At 42.4% G+C, this 18,827-nt stretch overlaps 1 protein-coding gene across 1 annotated transcript; it reads left to right on the top strand.

The window, feature by feature from the left end:
• The first annotated feature begins 4,469 nt into the window (after window positions 1-4,469).
• Window positions 4,470-13,864, top strand: LOC129732663 (WD repeat-containing protein 81). Its single transcript, XM_055693728.1, has 5 exons — window positions 4,470-4,826; window positions 4,895-5,122; window positions 6,074-11,463; window positions 11,528-11,989; window positions 12,045-13,864. Exons 2-5 carry the CDS (start codon window positions 4,904-4,906, stop codon window positions 12,274-12,276), a joined length of 6,303 nt encoding a protein of 2,100 aa, XP_055549703.1. The 5' UTR covers window positions 4,470-4,826; window positions 4,895-4,903; the 3' UTR covers window positions 12,277-13,864.
• Window positions 13,865-18,827: the final 4,963 nt, after the last annotated feature.

Genomic DNA, 18,827 nt, shown 5'->3' with positions numbered 1-18,827 from the left:
AAAAGTAAAAGTAGAGTAAAAGGATCGATTTTGGTCATAGTATTCCAGTCCGCACGAACATGTTGGTGACCTTTAAGAGCGGATTCATATCTGTACAGAGAATATTGTCTGTAAATGGTCAGTAAAAGAGAGAGCAAGCTTTTGGCAATTGTCATGAAATGGTTTGTTAGAAATATTCTACTTTTACGTAATTTCAACTTAGTGAAATTTATAGGGAAACGTTTTCAATTTTTCTAAATTGTCACTGCGAATCGTATTTCATCAATACTTTCAAGAATATTTCTCGTGACAAAGTTCTTGAGTAAAATATTTGATTCGTGACCAAATCCTGAAAATTCCTGTTTTAGAGTATTCTATTTCGCCGATGAGGTTTAGAAATGATTGAATGTATACAATACTAATACTAACTAGTGGGTGAAACATGCTATCGGAATTTGCCCTCATAAACTGTGACATCTAGCTAAAAAGAATTAATTAAATTTATCGCTGAATTTGTGGGCACACCTCTATCTATATTAAAGTTTCATATTTTCATCTATCAAGGACATTAGTATTGCCGGTGTGTTGTCGTGTTGGCAGATAAATGATATGTCTCGAAATATATTCACCAACATTACATAAAATTACCAACACGGAACATATGTTCCGTAAAAACAAAATTTGTCTAGCATCTAGGGTATATACGGAAGTATTTTCTCATTCTATTGAAAAACTGGATCGTTCAGGAGCCCCATCATTTTTTCACACGTTGGCTAGAGTCATACTTAAAGATCGTCGCCTTTGCGTCAAGCATGCATGGGTTTCCTAGGACACAATTCTCATTTTTCGCGATCATTACTCTAACAGTATTGCAAAAGCTAATCGCAATCTATAGCTCCTATTTTCCACGTTTAAATACAAAACACACCTGAAGGCATCCGATTGGAGAAGCCAGCTCCCAGATCGATCACGTACTGATTGACGGTTGGCACTTTTCGTGCGCGACTACAAGGAACTTGTGCTCGCCAACGCAGAGGACAGCTATACTAGAAACGACGTGCGGAGCTTCTATAGAATAGTCTGCAGAGTTAGAAGCAGGAATTAGCCTGTGCCGGTCATGTGTAATGACAAGGACGGCATCCTGCTTATTGATAAACCGACGGTTGCAGTCAGGTGGAAGGACCATTTTCAGGCGCTATTGAACACTATTCACACTTAATCAAAACAAGTCGTTCGGTAATTTTTTTGCAACAATGCATCGGTAAAGTGTAATAATACCGGTATTCCTGCAAAAAAGCATGAAATCAATGACTGTTTTGTAAAATCTGTAAGTTTTACAATAATTTTGTTAATTTTTACCGAAATATTTAACCAATTTTACATTCACCGAATCTGTACAACTTTTTACCGAACTGTCTGTAAAAAGGCCAAATTGTAATTTGGCGGGATTTTTTCATACATGCAAGACGTGCAAGACGAGAATATTTTCTATTGATGCTGCTAATTTGTTTTAATTGTTGTTATGTGTAAATATAAGATAATTATAATATGGAAAGTATTTATGATAAATTGCTGAAACAAGATAAACGAGTCGTCAACATTTTTCGTGAGTAATCTAGTTAATATGGTTTTATTTTAGACGGTTAGTGGTCCCCGTGGCTCTGTGGTTAGCGATGTCGGTCGGCTAGCTCTCCCACACGGTTGTGATATCGGGTTCGATTCCCGATCGAGTCGAGGATCTTTTCGAGTTGAAAATTTTCTCGACTCAGCACTAGGGCACGGTGTATCGTTGTACTTATCCTACACATGCAAAATGTGCCAAAAAAACAATATCGATAACAAATTTTCTCAACTAATCTAGTTGGTCGAGACCGCTATTAACCCCAAGGCTAAGCGTGCGATATTGTTGTTTAGACGGTACCGGCAGGCTCATTCAAAAGTTACTTTTTCTGCCACCGGTAGGTGGCGCTCGGTATTTTTCTTCATGCTTGTACATTCTTACAGTTTGTTTCGGAGAATTTTGCAGGATGCTCGGTTTGGGACATTACCGAAAAGCTGTGAAAATTACCGACTACTCGGTTGGTGGTTTCACAAGCTGTTCGGTAATTTTCGAAAACACCGAAGATTTCGCCGAACGTTCAGCTGTTGAGATTCCTTTAAAATTTTAACGAATTCGGTGTTTAATTTTAAGTGTGTTGGATTTACAAATGCCGAACGACTTTTTGGAAGGCCTCATATGCCCTATCTATACGAAGGATCATCGATTGGATTGTTGCAACGATCAAGGCATTATGTTGTCCAATTCCGCATATAAAGTGCTCTCCCGTATCCTGTTTTGCAGATTGAGACTGTTAACGGAATCCTTTGTTGGCGACTACCAAGCTGGTTTTCGACAGGGGCGTTTCACGACGGATCAAATATTCACGAATTCGGATCGGGTTCGGGTTTGGAAATGTCGGGTTCAGGTCGGGTTTAGATTTGAAAACTCGAAAATCGACTAAAAAATCTATGAAATCTCGGGTTAGAGTTTCAAAATTTCGGGTTTGGGTCGGATTCGGGTTTGATCGGAAAAAAAACGTTCGGGTTTCAACCGAGAAAAAAAATTTTAGTACGGAGTCCTTATACGGATCTTTGGATTGCTTGGTTCGAAACTGTCCAGAAGGAAATAATGAAATTTGACCTCAGCCTGCTTCCGTGGAACAACGCAGCCAACATGCCACAATACGACATCCGGTGCTGTTTTCTTGGAATAGAAACACTATGCAGCAAGCGTGACTCCATCAGCAGGCGTGACACCGATACTGGACAGATCAAATATCTATGTACCGTCAACTCCCTTATGCAGGAAAGACCCGTTGAAACTGGAGTTCCGGAGAAAGGAATACGGATTAAATGAACCGATAATGTCGATATGACGGCAATTTCGGAAGTCCACGGGTTATTCGATTACATGTCAGTACAGTTCAAGAACAAACTGAAACGACGTCAGTTGCAGTTTGTTGTCGGGAACAGGCGAGTTTCTGTCCGTTACTTTATCTCGTGAAAATATTTGCTGCCTGTTCTTTCTTTTTTTCCGGTACACGCTGCAATCTAACCGAGACCTCCGCTAAACTACGTAGTTCCCAGACTGCAACTCAAGGGTTACGAGCGAAATTGTATTCCCCTGACAAAACTATTTATGTATTCGATTGTAAATATGTTATGTAATTGTCTAACAGAAATTGTATAAAATTGTGTGAATAGATATGGGGGTTTTACGCGTTTGTAAGTGAATCTGTTTTCTCCAGGCTTATACACAAATCCCATCACTCCTTATTAAGACTGAAATGTCAAATGAGGCTGAAGACATCGATTAAACAAATATAAAGTCAGCTTATTCATGCGGAGTTTGTAAGAGGATTTTTTTACGCGGATAATCGAATTAAAGCGTTTTTTCGCGGATTTTGAATTACCGTGGTTTTTATGCGGATTTATGAAGTAACGCGTTTTTTACGTGTTATCGCGTTAATTTTTAAATCTTCACGCGGAATTAACGCGGGTTGGGAACCAAAAACGATTAACTGTATATTAAGTAAAAGACTTAGGCCTCTGCTAGGCTGAACGAAAACGCGAGCAATCGGGCGAGATTTTTGCCGTAGGTTAATGAACAGCTCTACTTAAAAAAAATATCGCACGCTTAGCCTTGGGGCTAATAGCGGTTGAGAGAATTCGTTATCGATATTGCTTTTTGGCACATTTCGCATGTGTAGGATAAATACAACGATACTCCGTGCCCCAGTGCTGAGTCGAGAAAATTTCCAGCTCGAAAAGATCCTCGACTCGATCGGGAATCGAACCCGATATCACAACCGTGTGGGAGAGCTAGCCGACCGACATCGCTAACCACAGAGCCACGAGAACCAAACAAACAGCTCTACTTACGGCTGATTCTTAACCTACGGTGGAAGTTTCGCCCGATCGCTTGCGTTGGCGTTCAGCATGGCAGAGGTCTTAGTCAAAAAAAACCCTCCGCCCTCCGAAGGATCCAGAGTGACCGTCAAGAGACAATTTTGAATACTGGACATGAAGCGTCACTTTTTTTTTCTAAAACCTTTCTTGTTGTTTCGCTTCATGCGAATTTTTTAATGAAGGTGGTTTTTTTTATATTAACGCGGTTTTTTCAAATTCGGCAGTTTCTTTTACGTGGTTCTTTTTTTTTCCCGCGTGAAAAAAACTGACTGTATCCAGCAAAGACACCCTGAAAAGAGTGAAGCAATATTATTGGATGCAATGTAAATCTTTTGTAGTGTTAATTTTTCTTTTTACGGTGCGTTATAAGCACAATTCGTGTTAACGTGTTAATTCGTGTTTTCTGTGCAAAGAAACTAAAAATTTAATGCATGCTACGTTGAAATTATTTATCTAAGATTTGATTACAAAATGCCATCACTTACTGGTTACAGTTGCGAAACAAACAATTAGGACCACCCCAATGCAATGTTTTGAATTACTATCATCGCTTCTGATCAGCTGTTCCAGTATCAAATGGCAATGGTGTGCGTACTACACGCTTACGCAACTTACACAACTGCACACCAAAGTGAAAACAAGCCTCGAAATGTCAAATCGATAGCATATTTTTTCTGCCTTCCATCCAGCTAACTGGACTTTCTAGTGACGAGTGTGAAAAGTGGTGATTTTGCATTATTCTTGAGTTTATTCCTCCTTGCTGGCTCCGTTTTATACCCGCACTTGGGTTTCATTCCGTAGAACCGTTGCTTAAGCTGTGCACTTGAAATTCAACCAACGAAAGTGGATTCAAATTTCATACTTTGATCACTCGTTTTCTTTTTGTTTTCTTACCTTCGGTGTGTGAGAATGTGATAGAGTAATATTGTTTTAATTATTGGGCATTTCTAATGTTCGTCATTTTCAGTGATTTCCAATGGAGATGGAGGCTATTATACAAGATCTCAACATACCACGACGACAGATTAGGGAAACGCGCTGTCCCAAACGTTTCCAGCTTCTTACTCATAAGTCTTGGTTGAAAAATGTTTCGCAAGGAGGAAAAATACCCGCCGAGTTTCCCGTTTGCAATATAGACAACTTAGAATGGCCTGCCGTTGGTTCTGGATCTGTTTGGTCCAGAGTAAACATCAGTGTAAGTGTCTCGTACAATTTCTAGTCAATTTGATTGTTTTATAACAATCTATGAAATTTTAGCTTGTTTTGATTATGTAGTGCAAAATGAAATGACGTTTGTCGTGCGCAAGCTTGTTCACTAACACTATAAAAAGAAAATCGTAATCATAACGCTTTTCGTTAGTACACAACCTTACGCGTGGATTTGTTTAGATATCGAATTGTTCGCTCAATTATTCGAATACAATATATTTTTCAAATTTTGCAATAAAAATCACAACAAACGAAAACAACCTATGGCGGGATGAGCTGTCGCATTACTGTCCTATCAATTCTGCAATTATTGTAGATTGGTTCATTATCAATTTGCATATACAGCAACTGTTCGCTAACTGGGCGACGAGCACTCTCCAGTTATTGAAATCAGCTCGCTAACTGGGATATCATCTCAACACCGAGGGGGAGTTCGATGGATAACGCTGCTTCACGACAACTTCATAAAAGGCTTTCGTTCTCAAGTTGATCACCAAATAGAGAAGCCACAACTACAAACTTATCTCTCAAATAAAGCTTTTAAACTTTAATTTTATATAGCGAGTACATTTATCAGCTATATTATTGTTTTTGTATTTTAAATATGCTCGATTAGAAAAACTTTAATTTTTCAGTTTTCGTTCCCAATCCACATGCCCTCCGTTCGTTTAGATATTTGACGTTTGTTGTCTTTTTAACTGGGAATCCTCCCAGTTAGCGAGTGCCCAGTTAAAAAGAAGCCCAGTTAAAGCATGCGAATAGTTACTGTACTGGTTTTTCCAAAACCTTCCACATCAAGCAAGACTCGCTGAAATCTTAGATTATCTCATATCATTATGCATCTTTTATCTTGGGTTTGTGATTACGATACTAATGAAAGGTTATACAGGATAATAATTTGTCTGTTTGTTAAATTGCATTTATATTATTCTTACAGGTGCATCGAAAGCAATCCACTCGGGTTATTCCACTGCCACGCAACAAACATCTATCAAATCTTAGCTGTAACGATGTACATCTTCCAGAGAACGAAGACCCACTCCATTATTCTCAGCTACTTCAATACGTTTCTCAAACAAACCATAGGAATCTCTGGAAGGCCGCCTATCGCAAGTACGCAGCTTCACAACCAGTACAAAGCATCTCATCATCCTCGACCCAGCATTCGCTAGACTGTGCGAGCAATATCAACGGTACAAAAAAGCAACAGCAACTACAGCAGGACAATAATAGTAACATATCAGCAGCGGTGCTTCCGTATGACTTTGTCCTACGAGAGGTGATCGCCCGCACTTACGGGTGTCGTATCTTGCGGCTTGATCCGGCAGAAGGTGATGAATACACACAGATACCGGTAACAACACAATGGCATCCAAACTTATATCCAGCTTTGGTGGCGTTAGAAACAGGACAAGCACTGTACGTTATATTTGACCCATTCCTAGAGAATACTTTATTGGATTGCGTAACATACAGTCCGGCGATTCTTGAGAAATCTCACAACAAGCCTCTCTTTTTGATCTATCAATTGTTGAATCTTATGAAGTCATTACACGATCGGGGGCTGAATATGGGAAATGTTGAATTGGGAGATATTTATATGACGGAAAATCTATGGTTGAGAGTAGTAACGGATTTGGAAACTAACCTGGTGGAGTTCAATGAGGAAGTACAGCAACACTTGGATGAATTGGGCTCACGAAGGCTGGTGTTAAGCAGGGAATCAAAGGTGAGACTAATGAAGGGGTTGGATTTGAAATATTCTCTGAAAGATTGGTGCGAAATGTGGTGTCACGGGCAGTTATCTAACTTTGACTACCTCACAATACTTAATAATTTGGCTGGAAGAAAAATAGGATGCCCCGAACATCACCATATCATGCCCTGGATAACTGATTTCTCAACAAGAAACGGTCAAATCTGGAGAGACCTGAAAAAGTCAAAATATCGAATTAATAAGGGCGATGCTCAACTGGATTTGACCTTTCAGGCTGCTTTGGGAACGGAAGGAACGGTTCCTCATCATGTATCAGATGTTCTTTCCGAAATAACGTACTATGTCTACATGGCCCGCAGAACGGCAAAATCTGTTTTGTGTAAACACATACGTCCTATTTGGGTACCGGCAGAATATCCAATATCAATTCAGCGCTTGCAGGAGTGGACTCCAGACGAATGCATACCAGAGTTTTTCACTGATCCATCAGTTTTCAAAAGTATTCATGAAGATTTACCTGATCTGGAAGTTCCAATATGGGCTACTTGTCCAGAGGATTTCATCGCGAAACATAGGGAGGCCCTAGAAAGCCAATACGTGTCAGAAAAACTTCATCACTGGATTGATCTTACTTTCGGATACAAATTAACAGGTTCATCATCTGTTAAATCTAAAAACGTCTGCCTATCTCTAGTGGATAAACATCAAAATCTCTGTCAACGTGGTGTAGTTCAGCTTTTTACCTATCCTCATCCTACTCGACAATTTACTACGATATGGAACGGAAAAACGCCTCCTCGGGTGTACAGTCACCATGAATCTCGCCAGCGGCTTACTCGAAGCACAGAAGATTTATCACATCAGGATTCCCATTCCGGTGATTCTGGATTCTATCCAGAGTACACATCATCACCACAAAGTCGTTATTCATCTCAAAATCTTTACAACTCCAGTGGATACAAATCGGAATCCATGGAACGCTCCACCAGCTATCATATAACTGTTCAACCCAGGCTACCTTCAGTGGTAATCCTGCCAAAGAACTACAACCCGGTTGCTCAATTGAACGCCGTAGAAAATCTGGGCACGTTTGTGACGAAAACGTTTCATTCATCTACCACAACGTCTGGTGAGTCAACCGGTAAAAACAAAACTGTGGACGATGAATTCGATTTATGGAATGTAAGCACTGGCAGCAGTTACTACCGCGAGCCAAATTACGAGAGCAATTCCTTCACGAATCGGCTTTTTTCTGAAGCATATGAGGCATCCCTCTTGAAAGACAGAAAAATGTTTCAGAATCTTAGATCACAAAATCAGTTTCAACAGGTAAATTCTAAGCAAACCTTCAAACAACTGTTGCTGGACGTCCGAACCAGAGATTTAAAAATACTTGGTTGCTTGATCGTAGAGCTGTTTTTGGCGGCGAAACTAAGACCTCACGGCAGTTGTCTTCCCCAAGACTTTGGCAGCAGATTGGAGGCCTGCACGAAATTGGTCAAAAAAGAACCTCGAGCATTACCTATCGGTGCTTTGTACGCGGTAAAACTGCTACTGGGTATCGAAATATCGGAATCTGAGGCTATCGTAACAGAGAAAGGCTTACCTCAGCCTTCACCACATCAATTTCTTCAGCCACTACTTGCGAATTTGTTAATACCCTTTCCTCCTCAGTACCTGCGTGTTTATCAAGTTGTCAGAGCGCTCAGCCACTTTGAAGAGTGTACCAACTTGCTTGATTTGAATACGTACTTCGATTGCGATGGGAAAAATTGTGCACGCTTCGTAAATCTCGATAAAATGCGTACTGATTTTCGTCGAAGAATAGCCGAGTGTAAAATCAATTGCTGTGTAACATTAACCGAAGGTTTGTTGGAGCCCCGGGGTCATGATCAGTATTCTATGGTAGAGCTTCTGCTACCACACTTCATAGAGTTGATTAAAGCAGATGATACGTCAATATTGGCTGCTTGGAATCTTTTCGACTCAATTTCTACTGCTCTAGGAGTTCAAAAAACTCAGCAATATCTTCTTCAACCGATTCTTTTATTGTACGAATCCGAAGACAACGAAATCCGAATTAGTCAACAGCAGAACAAATTTCCGAGCGATCAAGTAACAGTAAAATTTACGCGGAATACTTCGTTCAAATCGCGGAAATCTGCCAAGCTGTATCACCACAGTTTTTTGCTGAAGCTAACCGTTCGCTTTGGATTGCGTTGCTTTCTGGAAAACTTTATAGCACCACTTGTGGAAGCTGTCGGAGGCTATAAAGATGCGGATCTTAATCAACCTTACCATTTTCACGAAAACCTTCCTCAAATGGGTGAATTTAAACGTTCGCGTTCTTGCAGAAATTTTCAGCTCAAAAATGCAAACAATAGCGATAACCAAGAGCAAAATTCGGCTTCGATTTCAAACACTTTAATATCGCCAGACGCTTCGGACAAAACACTTTCACCAACGGTGGCGGAAAATTTGCCTTTAGATGATGCGTCAATCGATGAAGATATTGAAGAAATGTTCAGCTTCGATGATTATCCTGGACGAGTAGAAACGAAACAATATATGACAGTGATATCTGTGGGTGGCGACGATATTAGTGACAACGAAATGGAAACGGCAATGAAAAAGATCATTGAAGATTTCGATATGAAAGCTGACATCAGCAGCTTCGATCTGCCATTAAATCACTCGCAAGCAGATGAAGCGATTGAAGATGCATTGGAGGATGAATTAAGTGGAAATAGTGCACTAGAAAAGATTAATTTTTCGGGAACAACAACAGATCCCATAGAAAGCACCAAGGGCGATCCCAAATCGCCAACGATACCCATTCCATCGTCTTTTCGCAGGAGTTTTGAATTAAATTCCATTGGATGTGAGATCGGAAGTAAAAAAAGTATTGATTCATTAGAGTACCTTTGTAAAACTCCACGAGAAGATAAACCGGATCCCACTAGTAAAAGTATTGGCAACCAGCCTGCCGGCCATTCTAAAACACCAGAGTCGAGCAAAACTAGATCTACACGCATTTCTGAGATGAGTTCTGAAAGTTTGATCTGGCTATCGCACAGATTGGGTCCTGTTTTGACGGCTCGTTACTTAACCAGGAATTTGCTAAAAATGTTAACACTTTGCTATGTAGGACCAGAAAATCTCGTCCCCAGCGATAGTCATACCATAAATCGTCCTACTAGCAGTGTGAACTATTTCACCATCGCCAACGGATGTGTCACGGGTGATGAAGCAGCCCAACGTGTCCTCGAGTGTCTTACTTCCATCTCGGCGTTATTTGGAGATCAATTCATCCTTCTGCAGTACTTTCCTCATGCCAGTGAATTGATCGCTCTCTGCCGGAAAAAGATGACTCCAACATTGGAAGGGGGACTGATAAGCTCCTTACAATTGGTTAAATGCCTCATCCCGTATCTGAATGATACTACCGTCATGGACCAAGTTCAAGATTTTCTGCTACGATCAATCATCCATCCAATTATTCGTCTGCTTGAATCCACCAAATTTATTATGCCCAGTGGTTTTCTTGCACGGTCAGTCCTCGCACGTAAGCTCATAGACACACTATACGTTATTTCGATTCGAATTGGACGGGAAATGACCCGAGAGCATATATGTATTCCCGCATTACAGAGGTTCTTCCTGATTTTCGACAAAGCTTATGGACGAAACGAACATTTACGAGATCTCAAGGTACGGGATTCTAGTCCTTCCAGTTCAGGAACGGATGACTCTCACTACATCGAATTCCGTCGAGAGGGAGGAACACGTGAGCTCACTATTCGTGGGCAAGAAATCCGTCAAGTTGCTGCCAAGGGTCAAGAGCCACTGGATAGTTATACTCCTCCCAGCGCCTTAGATTTGCCACTATCTTCTACTAGCAACGTAGAATGTGGAGCAGCCATGGTTCAATGTACTGTTCGTTCCAAAGCTTTCGAGGAAATTCGGGAAGTTTTTACGCCTAATCTTGCCTACTCGTGCTTCGTTCCTTTCTTAAATTACCTCGGTCAGTACGAAATGTCGCAAACTCTTAAGAACATGCCACTTGTGCTGAACCTTTGCCACGACCATGAACAGCCGGAGTATGCATTTGCTAACCATTCGGCTAAAGCTGACTCCGATCCACTCGAAGAAGATACCGCTCAGCCAGAATCTCTGAACTGCTCTAACACCTTCGGTTCCAACATCATCGGTAATCGAATCGAGGTGAAGAACGATTCCAACAAAATAGAACTAGAGCAGAAAGAGCTACTCGGAATGGTCACGTATCGGTTAGAACAGGTCAACAGCTCTCGAAACCTGCGGGGAAACTGGTTGGCCTATTGGGAGCATGAAATCGGTCGCGCCGATAAAGATCAACGATTCAACTTGAAGCAAATCAAGCTGCAAACCTATAGCGGTCACAGTAACTCAATAAAAGCGATATTAGCGCTGGACAATGAAAACAGTTTCATTTCCGGATCCAAGGACAAAACTGTAAAGCTGTGGTCATTACGCAGCGAAGGTGATGGTAGTAAAGTCTCTACCTGTCAGTTCACCTATAACAATCACCGTAAGTCGGTGCATTCGTTGGCATTTTTAGAGTCGCTTAGGTTAGTATAAATTTCTTTCTTTACCTGGTATTGTTAAACTTCACATTTTTTATATTTCGAATAGACTCACAATTTCCTGTGATTCCGGTGTGCATTTGTGGGATCCTTTCGTGGGTTCTCAGATTGGCCAACTTGATGTACCGAAATACACTCCAGTTTCGCTGGTACGAACACTCCCTTCTCCAAGCTGCCTCGTATTGGCTGGAACGGCTGATAGCTGTGTGAAGATCATCGACGCGCGTACCTTTAGCTATTGTCAAGAGTGGCGGATATCGAACGCTCCAGTTGGTTCAGTGCGGTCCATTGCTGTCGCTCCATCTGGGTTGTGGATTGGTGTTGGACTTAGCTCGGGTCAAATCACCATTTTGGACGCCCGAACTGGGTTTATTATCTCCTCATGGCGAGCAAATGATAGTGATCTGCTACAGTTGCTAGCTCCCAATGACAGTCAACTGATTAGCACTAGCTTGGACTATTCAGTGAGTGTATGGAACCCGAACACCGGAAACCTGCAATTTAATATGAAGTGAGCTGGAGTAAACTGTTACTTTTTATGATATATTATCAAACTCTTATTACAGAATTCGTCCAGAACCAGTCCATTGCTTAACTAGCAACGGCCCGGAGCTCATAGTTGGAACACCTACCAATCGAATTGGTGTATACGGATCCATCAGCTCCGAAACAAATTACTGGTACACGAAACTTAGATCGGAGACTTTTAGGGGGGTGCTGACTAGCTTTGCATTACTTCCCCTCAATCGAATGTTGCTGGTAGGTGGCGACAACGGCAATATCAGTTTATTATGCTAAATGAAAGTGCAATCCTTCCTATCGTGATCTCACTCATTCTCGTTACTTTTGCATTCCGAGCCCTACAACGGAAGAAAATGATATTTTTTTACGAATGTATGTGAGTTATGCTTGAACTACACAGCATAGTGCAGTTAGTATTATCGAATCTGAAACCAAATTATGCTGTAATTATTAATCATATAAAATAATCTTTGCCACCAATGATAAAACATGTCCTTGAAGAAAACGAAATCTCCATAATGGGTGGTACAAATTCGCGGAACCTTTTTTCATGAGTGTTTTGCTATCAAAAAATCGAAAAACACGTTCTGCGTTGAAAAAGATTTTTTATATAAAAGATTTCATTTCGTTAAAACAAGTTATAAAAAGCTACACATACAAAATGCAGTCCGAGCCCCCGTTCGCTGGTTCGAAAACCTATAATTTGCTATTTCGTTTTGTTACCGATCGCTTTCAAGGCGATCGGCCCAATTGAAGGCTTGTTTAATTTGTAGTATGTAAGTTGTATATATTTGTTTTGTTTGTGGTTGGCTCATTATTATTGTTGTTAGCTGTTAATTTATTTTGTTTTCCAATTATTGTAATTTTTTGTTTAACATAGCTATAAGTTATACTAAACATACTAACATAAACATCATAGTTTATTCCATAATTAGGCGTCGATAATTTGCGAGAAAAAAAAAGTTATGTATTGTTGCCGCTTGCAAGCCCGTGGATTTCCCGCCAGTTGACAATCTGGGAATAAAAGAGGCCTTTGGAGCCCACCCCGGAACGTGCAGACCAGACGTTGGGGCTTTTGACGTGGTTCCCAAGAGGCCATCAGAAATCCCAGAAGGCGGCCACACCTTACAGGCAGTTACAAAAATACGAGAAGCGAAATGTACCGGAAAAACCGCAACGGCAAAAGACGGCAAAATAGTCCGCACTAAAAATATCCCAACCGATAAAAATAATCGCTAACCAAAAACAACCCTGACACAACGCCACCCAGGTGCCGGATGAAGCAAGAAAATATATGACATCAAGATCGCTGCATCCGGATAAAGGAAAAGAGAGAGAAGAAGAAGAGAGAGGGAGATCGAGGATTGGGAGAAGGTCGATAGTAGATGACAGACGTTGGAGACGAGGACCATTAGAGTTCGAACCATCAGAGAAGACACATGCGAAAATTTGAAAGTAAAAAACTAAAAAAAAAATTATAGTTGTCGAGCAGAAGAAGACGATAGCGCCGGCTGTCTCCAAGTGGACCGGATTGCATCGTGGAAGAGGACAAAACGTGGAGAACTCGGAAGTGTTCCGTGCGTATTACCAGGCGGAAACCGCCGTCAACTTCTCTTCGCCACCCCGACCAGGAAAACATCTGAACGAGCCAGTTCAGCGGGATAGCGATCGTCGAGACGTCCCCAGAAGGAAAACGGCGAGATATCGGCGGAACGTGGAAGCGCTGCCATCATTGGTTGACCGTTGATCGGTCAAGGTACGTACCTCTCTCCCTCCTCCCCTGCATGTCGTCGATGGGCCCCAACGCGTCGTGAACGGTACCGCATCATGAAAACTTAAGTCCAGAATAAAGAAGTAAAATGAACTTTTCTCTTTAATATTAAATTAGAGCCAATCCCTTTTACGCTAATCTTTCGTTGGTCCGCATTGCCTGATTGAGATCGGTTTCATCGCATAGTACTGAGTCCCCCCCCCGAACACGCTACGACCCTGAGAACGTAAGGGTGAGCCAGCTGGGCAGTGTGAGGCAACTCATACTTACAATTGGCGATCCTCGTGAAATAAAAATTTTCAAATCACTGATTTGCAAATTTTTACCGTGTTTCGGGGAGACTCGAGTACAAGTCGTTGCTTGTCTCGATATTAGTTGCATGATTGCTCCCTTAACGGTCTAGCACGTGGCCGATTGTTAGAATCTAGCACGAATAACTGACGAGAAAAGATTACCTGTTGTTAGCGACGCATGACCGAAATACATCCGTGAATTGTAATGCCATTTAATTAGTACGGATAATTTGAAGCAGATAAAAAGAATATTTGCAGCACTTCTTACCATTCGTTTAAAGCAGGTGAATAGTTTTGAATCAAGAATAAAGAACCATGGCTTCGGCTATGGAGAACGGATACACTAAAGAAAATGTGAAACGACAGTATTTGGAAATGCGGGTAGATGTTATAGAAATTGATGAATTGGACGTAGAACTGGCACTTAGAAATATTTCGTGTACAGATGATTTTTCGCTGTCGCGTAAACGCCGAATGGTACGAGAAGCCATGAAGCAAGAAAGAGAACAGGGACCGGATAAACAAATGTTGGTGTTCGCGCCAAAACTCCCGCCTCAGCTGGGCATTAGTGTCATCCGTGAGTGACCATCTGAGGCCCAAGCGACGCTGGTTTGCGCGCGATTATTTTTATCTTTGTTCTGGCTCGACAATGCTGCCGTCCGAGAGGCAGCCTATAAAAGCGCTCTTCAGAGCAGTGCCAGTGTTAGTCGTTAGTGGTTTGTCGATAATCGTACGGTGGCAGCGCCGTCACGCTGCCCCGTTGTAAATATTGTACGGTATAGAATAAATTTAGTTAAGTGAAAACTTGCGTTTGCGTTGCAGAAAACTTGCCCCTGGGCCTTAATTGCCCATCGTGATGCCAGAGGGCGAAAATTAACACAACGTAGGGCCGTGCGCGATCATATTTGGTGCCGTGACCAGGATCGCGCCAATCTGGCATCACCCGCGAGTGTTCGTGTTACGACAAAGTTTTCGATTCCGCCATACGAACGGAGTAAGAGTTTCTTTCGCCGCTGCTAGTGTGCGATATGCAAGTTGTGGCAACCACACAACAAAAGTACTCTTCGAGTGCCAATTTTTACTAACGGGACGTCACCCTCATCGAGCTTAACCTACCCAGCTAGGTAAAGTGTTCAAGTTTCTACATTTACGATCCATCCCTCACGCGTTGAATGTCAGCCGACAGTTAGCAGTCGGTAGTCAGCAGTGATGCAACGCTGTGCCAGTCTTTCCGCAACGCAATGGCAACAAGAACAATTGCAAATGTGCGGTGAGTGAAAACAATAGCCAGATGTAGATTCGTACGTACAAAAGTGAGTGGAATTCGGACTACAAAGTTGAGTGAAGGTCAAACGGACGTTTGTTTTATGAATTTGCAACCGACAAAATGAAAATTAGAAGTGAACATTTTCGGACAATGATTCTCGTGTGCTGCTCAGTGCTGAGCCAAAGACGAGCAAGAAGTAGAAAGTTGCCTTCAACAATTGGCGAACTATGCCGTTCGCTAATTTCAAGGAATGCTGATCAACGGGACGAATCGACACTCATCCGTTTCATCATGGGCAGCCACAAGCTAAAAGTGGCCAGGCGGTTCCAGCAATCGATGCCTCTAGGGGTAGCGCGTTTAGGTCAACCGCGGCGACCGAAAACTGCTGCCCCACTATCCTGCCTAGTTAAGTATTTATCCTTATCTGCAACAATGCAGTACGTTTACGCTGTGATAATTTTCAGTTCACTTCAGTTACCTGACTGTTTTCAACGGAGTCAAACCTCCACCCGGACCGCTGCGTCTACGAGTTTTCGGAGTCGAACTTCCGCCTGGACCTCTGCGTCATTATGTGTGTTTGGAGCCGTGCCTCCCCTTGGATCCATGCGTCCCCGCCATGGAATGGTTAGCAGCCGTGCCTGCTTTCGATGGAGCTGTGTATTCATCCCGGACCTACGCGTCTGTACAAAGTGATGTTTATGGAACAGTGCCTCCATTGACGGACCTATGCGTCCACGCTACTTTCGGAGCCGTGCCTCCACCCTTTCGGAGCGATGCCTCCAGGAGCCTAGCCTCCTTTGTGTGAATATTCGGAGTCGTACCTCCACCCTTCGGAGCCCTGCCTCCTCGTGTAGATAGTCGGAGCCGTGCCTCCACCTTTCGGAGCGATGCCTCCAGGAGCCCTGCCTCCTTGTGTTGATATTCGGAGCCGTGCCTCCACCTACCGGACCCCTTTATTCGGAAAACGTTGAAACCCATGGGGTTTCAAGGGGAGGAGTATGTTCGCGCCAAAACTCCCGCCTCAGCTGGGCATTAGTGTCATCCGTGAGTGACCAGCTGAGGCCCAAGCGACGCTGGTTTGCGCGCGATTATTTTTATCTTTGTTCTGGCTCGACAATGCTGCCGTCCGAGAGGCAGCCTATAAAAGCGCTCTTCAGAGCAGTGCCAGTGTTAGTCGTTAGTGGTTTGTCGATAATCGTACGGTGGCAGCGCCGTCACGCTGCCCCGTTGTAAATATTGTACGGTATAGAATAAATGTAGTTAAGTGAAAACTTGCGTTTGCGTTGCAGAAAACTTGCCCCTGGGCCTTAATTGCCCATCGTGATGCCAGAGGGCGAAAATTAACACAACGTAGGGCCGTGCGCGATCAGTTGGTTTATACGGTAGAACAAGAATTAGAAATTTGTACCAGGAATTTGGAAGCATTTGAAACGTCGGTGCTCAATGGTTCAAGTATAGCACCAAAAGCCAGTTCTTTGCTTTTGCATGTAGCTAATCGTTTAAATTTAGTTTTGGGAAGTTCACTAGGGGCGAATCGTGAGCAGGCAAATGATCTACTGACGAAATGCATAGAATATTTAAACAGATATTTCGGAAAGAATTTAAGAGAGGACGATGATTCGGGGGAAATTCCTGTGACAACCTGTAGTGGAAATGGAAACCAACCGGGTGAGGGGTTAAATACTATTGCGAATGGGAAACAATCTGAAGATGATACTTCGGTGAAAGTTAGAGCGAATATCGAAAAGGAAATAGTGGGATATTTTCGTCGGTTAGGGATTGTAGAGAGCATGTCGGAAACAGCAGATTTAAGTGATCTTCGAGCTTCACTATCGAGCCTCGAATCAGAGTTCATAGCGTTAAGGAAGTTTCGAGCGGAACATGAGACGTCTTTGCCTCAAAAGGGTGTAAATCTTTCGGTTGATAGTATCCTAAATTTTAACACACCAGCTATCACTGTGTCTTTACCTAATTCTTCCGTCTGCACAACCCACTTAGTTTATACCGGCACCACTCCGAAGGTGTCATTTATAAACAGCACGCACTATCCAAGACCGATTACTACCCCAGCAGTACAGACTCAGCCGAGTGTGCAAGCGAGTAATTCAGCCATTGTTAACCAGCTAACGAGTATTACCGGTGCAGTTAATCCGTGGGCAGGATACACCCCAAACACCACTGTAATAGGTTCGAGTACAAACATGAATTCTAGTTGGCTACCCTGGACCGCCACGTCCATTCAATCGCTTCCTAGCAATCATAGACAGAACGGGCTATACACACAAACCCCCATTTCAGTTTCATTTCCGGGCCATGGGATTGGCAATCAAAATCAAACGAATTTCTTACCTTCATTTTCTTCAGCTGTGATGGGAAACCAGGCAGGATTCCAAGAAATACCGAGCCATAATCCCATCCCCGTTATACCAGTTGCAGAGTTCCAACCGCGATCAGTCGTAACGACCACTCATCGGACACTGCCAGTATCGCAATGGAACATCGAAAAGTATTCGGGCACTGATCAAGGCACGAAATAGAATGAATTTTTAGCTCTCGTAGGTCAGCTTGCTCTGTTAGAACGTGTGTCTGAGGGAGAATTATTTGATTCGGCCTTTCATCTATTTACTGGACCAGCTGCCAACTGGTCTATGAGGTCCAGCTACAGACTACAAAATTGGCAACACCTTGTGCATGAGTTGCGCAAAACGTTTCGTCATCCTGAACTCGATTCAATGATGAGGTCTCGTATCTATCAGAGATACCAGCAAAAACATGAAACGTTCCAGAACTATTTCTTCGACATTGAAAAAATGTTAAGGTCCATGACTACTCAAATGAGCGACCAAGAGAAATTAGAAATCATTAATCGAAATCTTCGTATAGACTATAAAAAGGCTTTACTCTGGAAGGATATTCGGACCCTTCCCGATCTGGTTGAAGCTGGAAATTTGATTGATGCTTCAAATTTCTCACTGTATCATACTGTTTTCGGCAATCCAAAGTCCACTAACGTGATTGACCATACTAACTTTTCGAGCGACAGAACTGAAAAATGAAAACCGCGCGAAAATCAAAACCGCAATGACAATAGAAAACCAGCAAACCCCAAATTAGAATCGACCGGTCACGTGATGTGATCGGAAACCCAACGAAGTGAGATGGGAAGAAAACCTACCACACCGAAGACTCTAAACGCTGAAAACCCGCAGGAAGGGCCTTCTAAGCCACGTAGGACAATCGACTTTCTTGTTGAGGGTTTCAATCCGCCAGGACCAGACGTATGTCTAAATTGTCGCTTGCCTAGTCATCAAATAGAACAGTGTCGATCCTTGAAAGGTTTAATTTGCTACATATGCGACTTTAAAGGGTTCGATACGCAAAATTGCCCCTACTGTCTAAAATAACTGTGAAAGCTAACGGGACTGGTGATACGCTAGTAAATAAAACGCGAGGTGTACTCTTCGACAGTCAACTATAAACTGATTTATTCTCTGCA

Source organism: Wyeomyia smithii, chromosome 3, assembly GCF_029784165.1.
Source record: "Wyeomyia smithii strain HCP4-BCI-WySm-NY-G18 chromosome 3, ASM2978416v1, whole genome shotgun sequence".
Classification (NCBI taxonomy): Eukaryota; Metazoa; Arthropoda; class Insecta; order Diptera; family Culicidae; genus Wyeomyia; species Wyeomyia smithii.
This window is presented reverse-complemented; position numbering and strand designations above follow the sequence as displayed.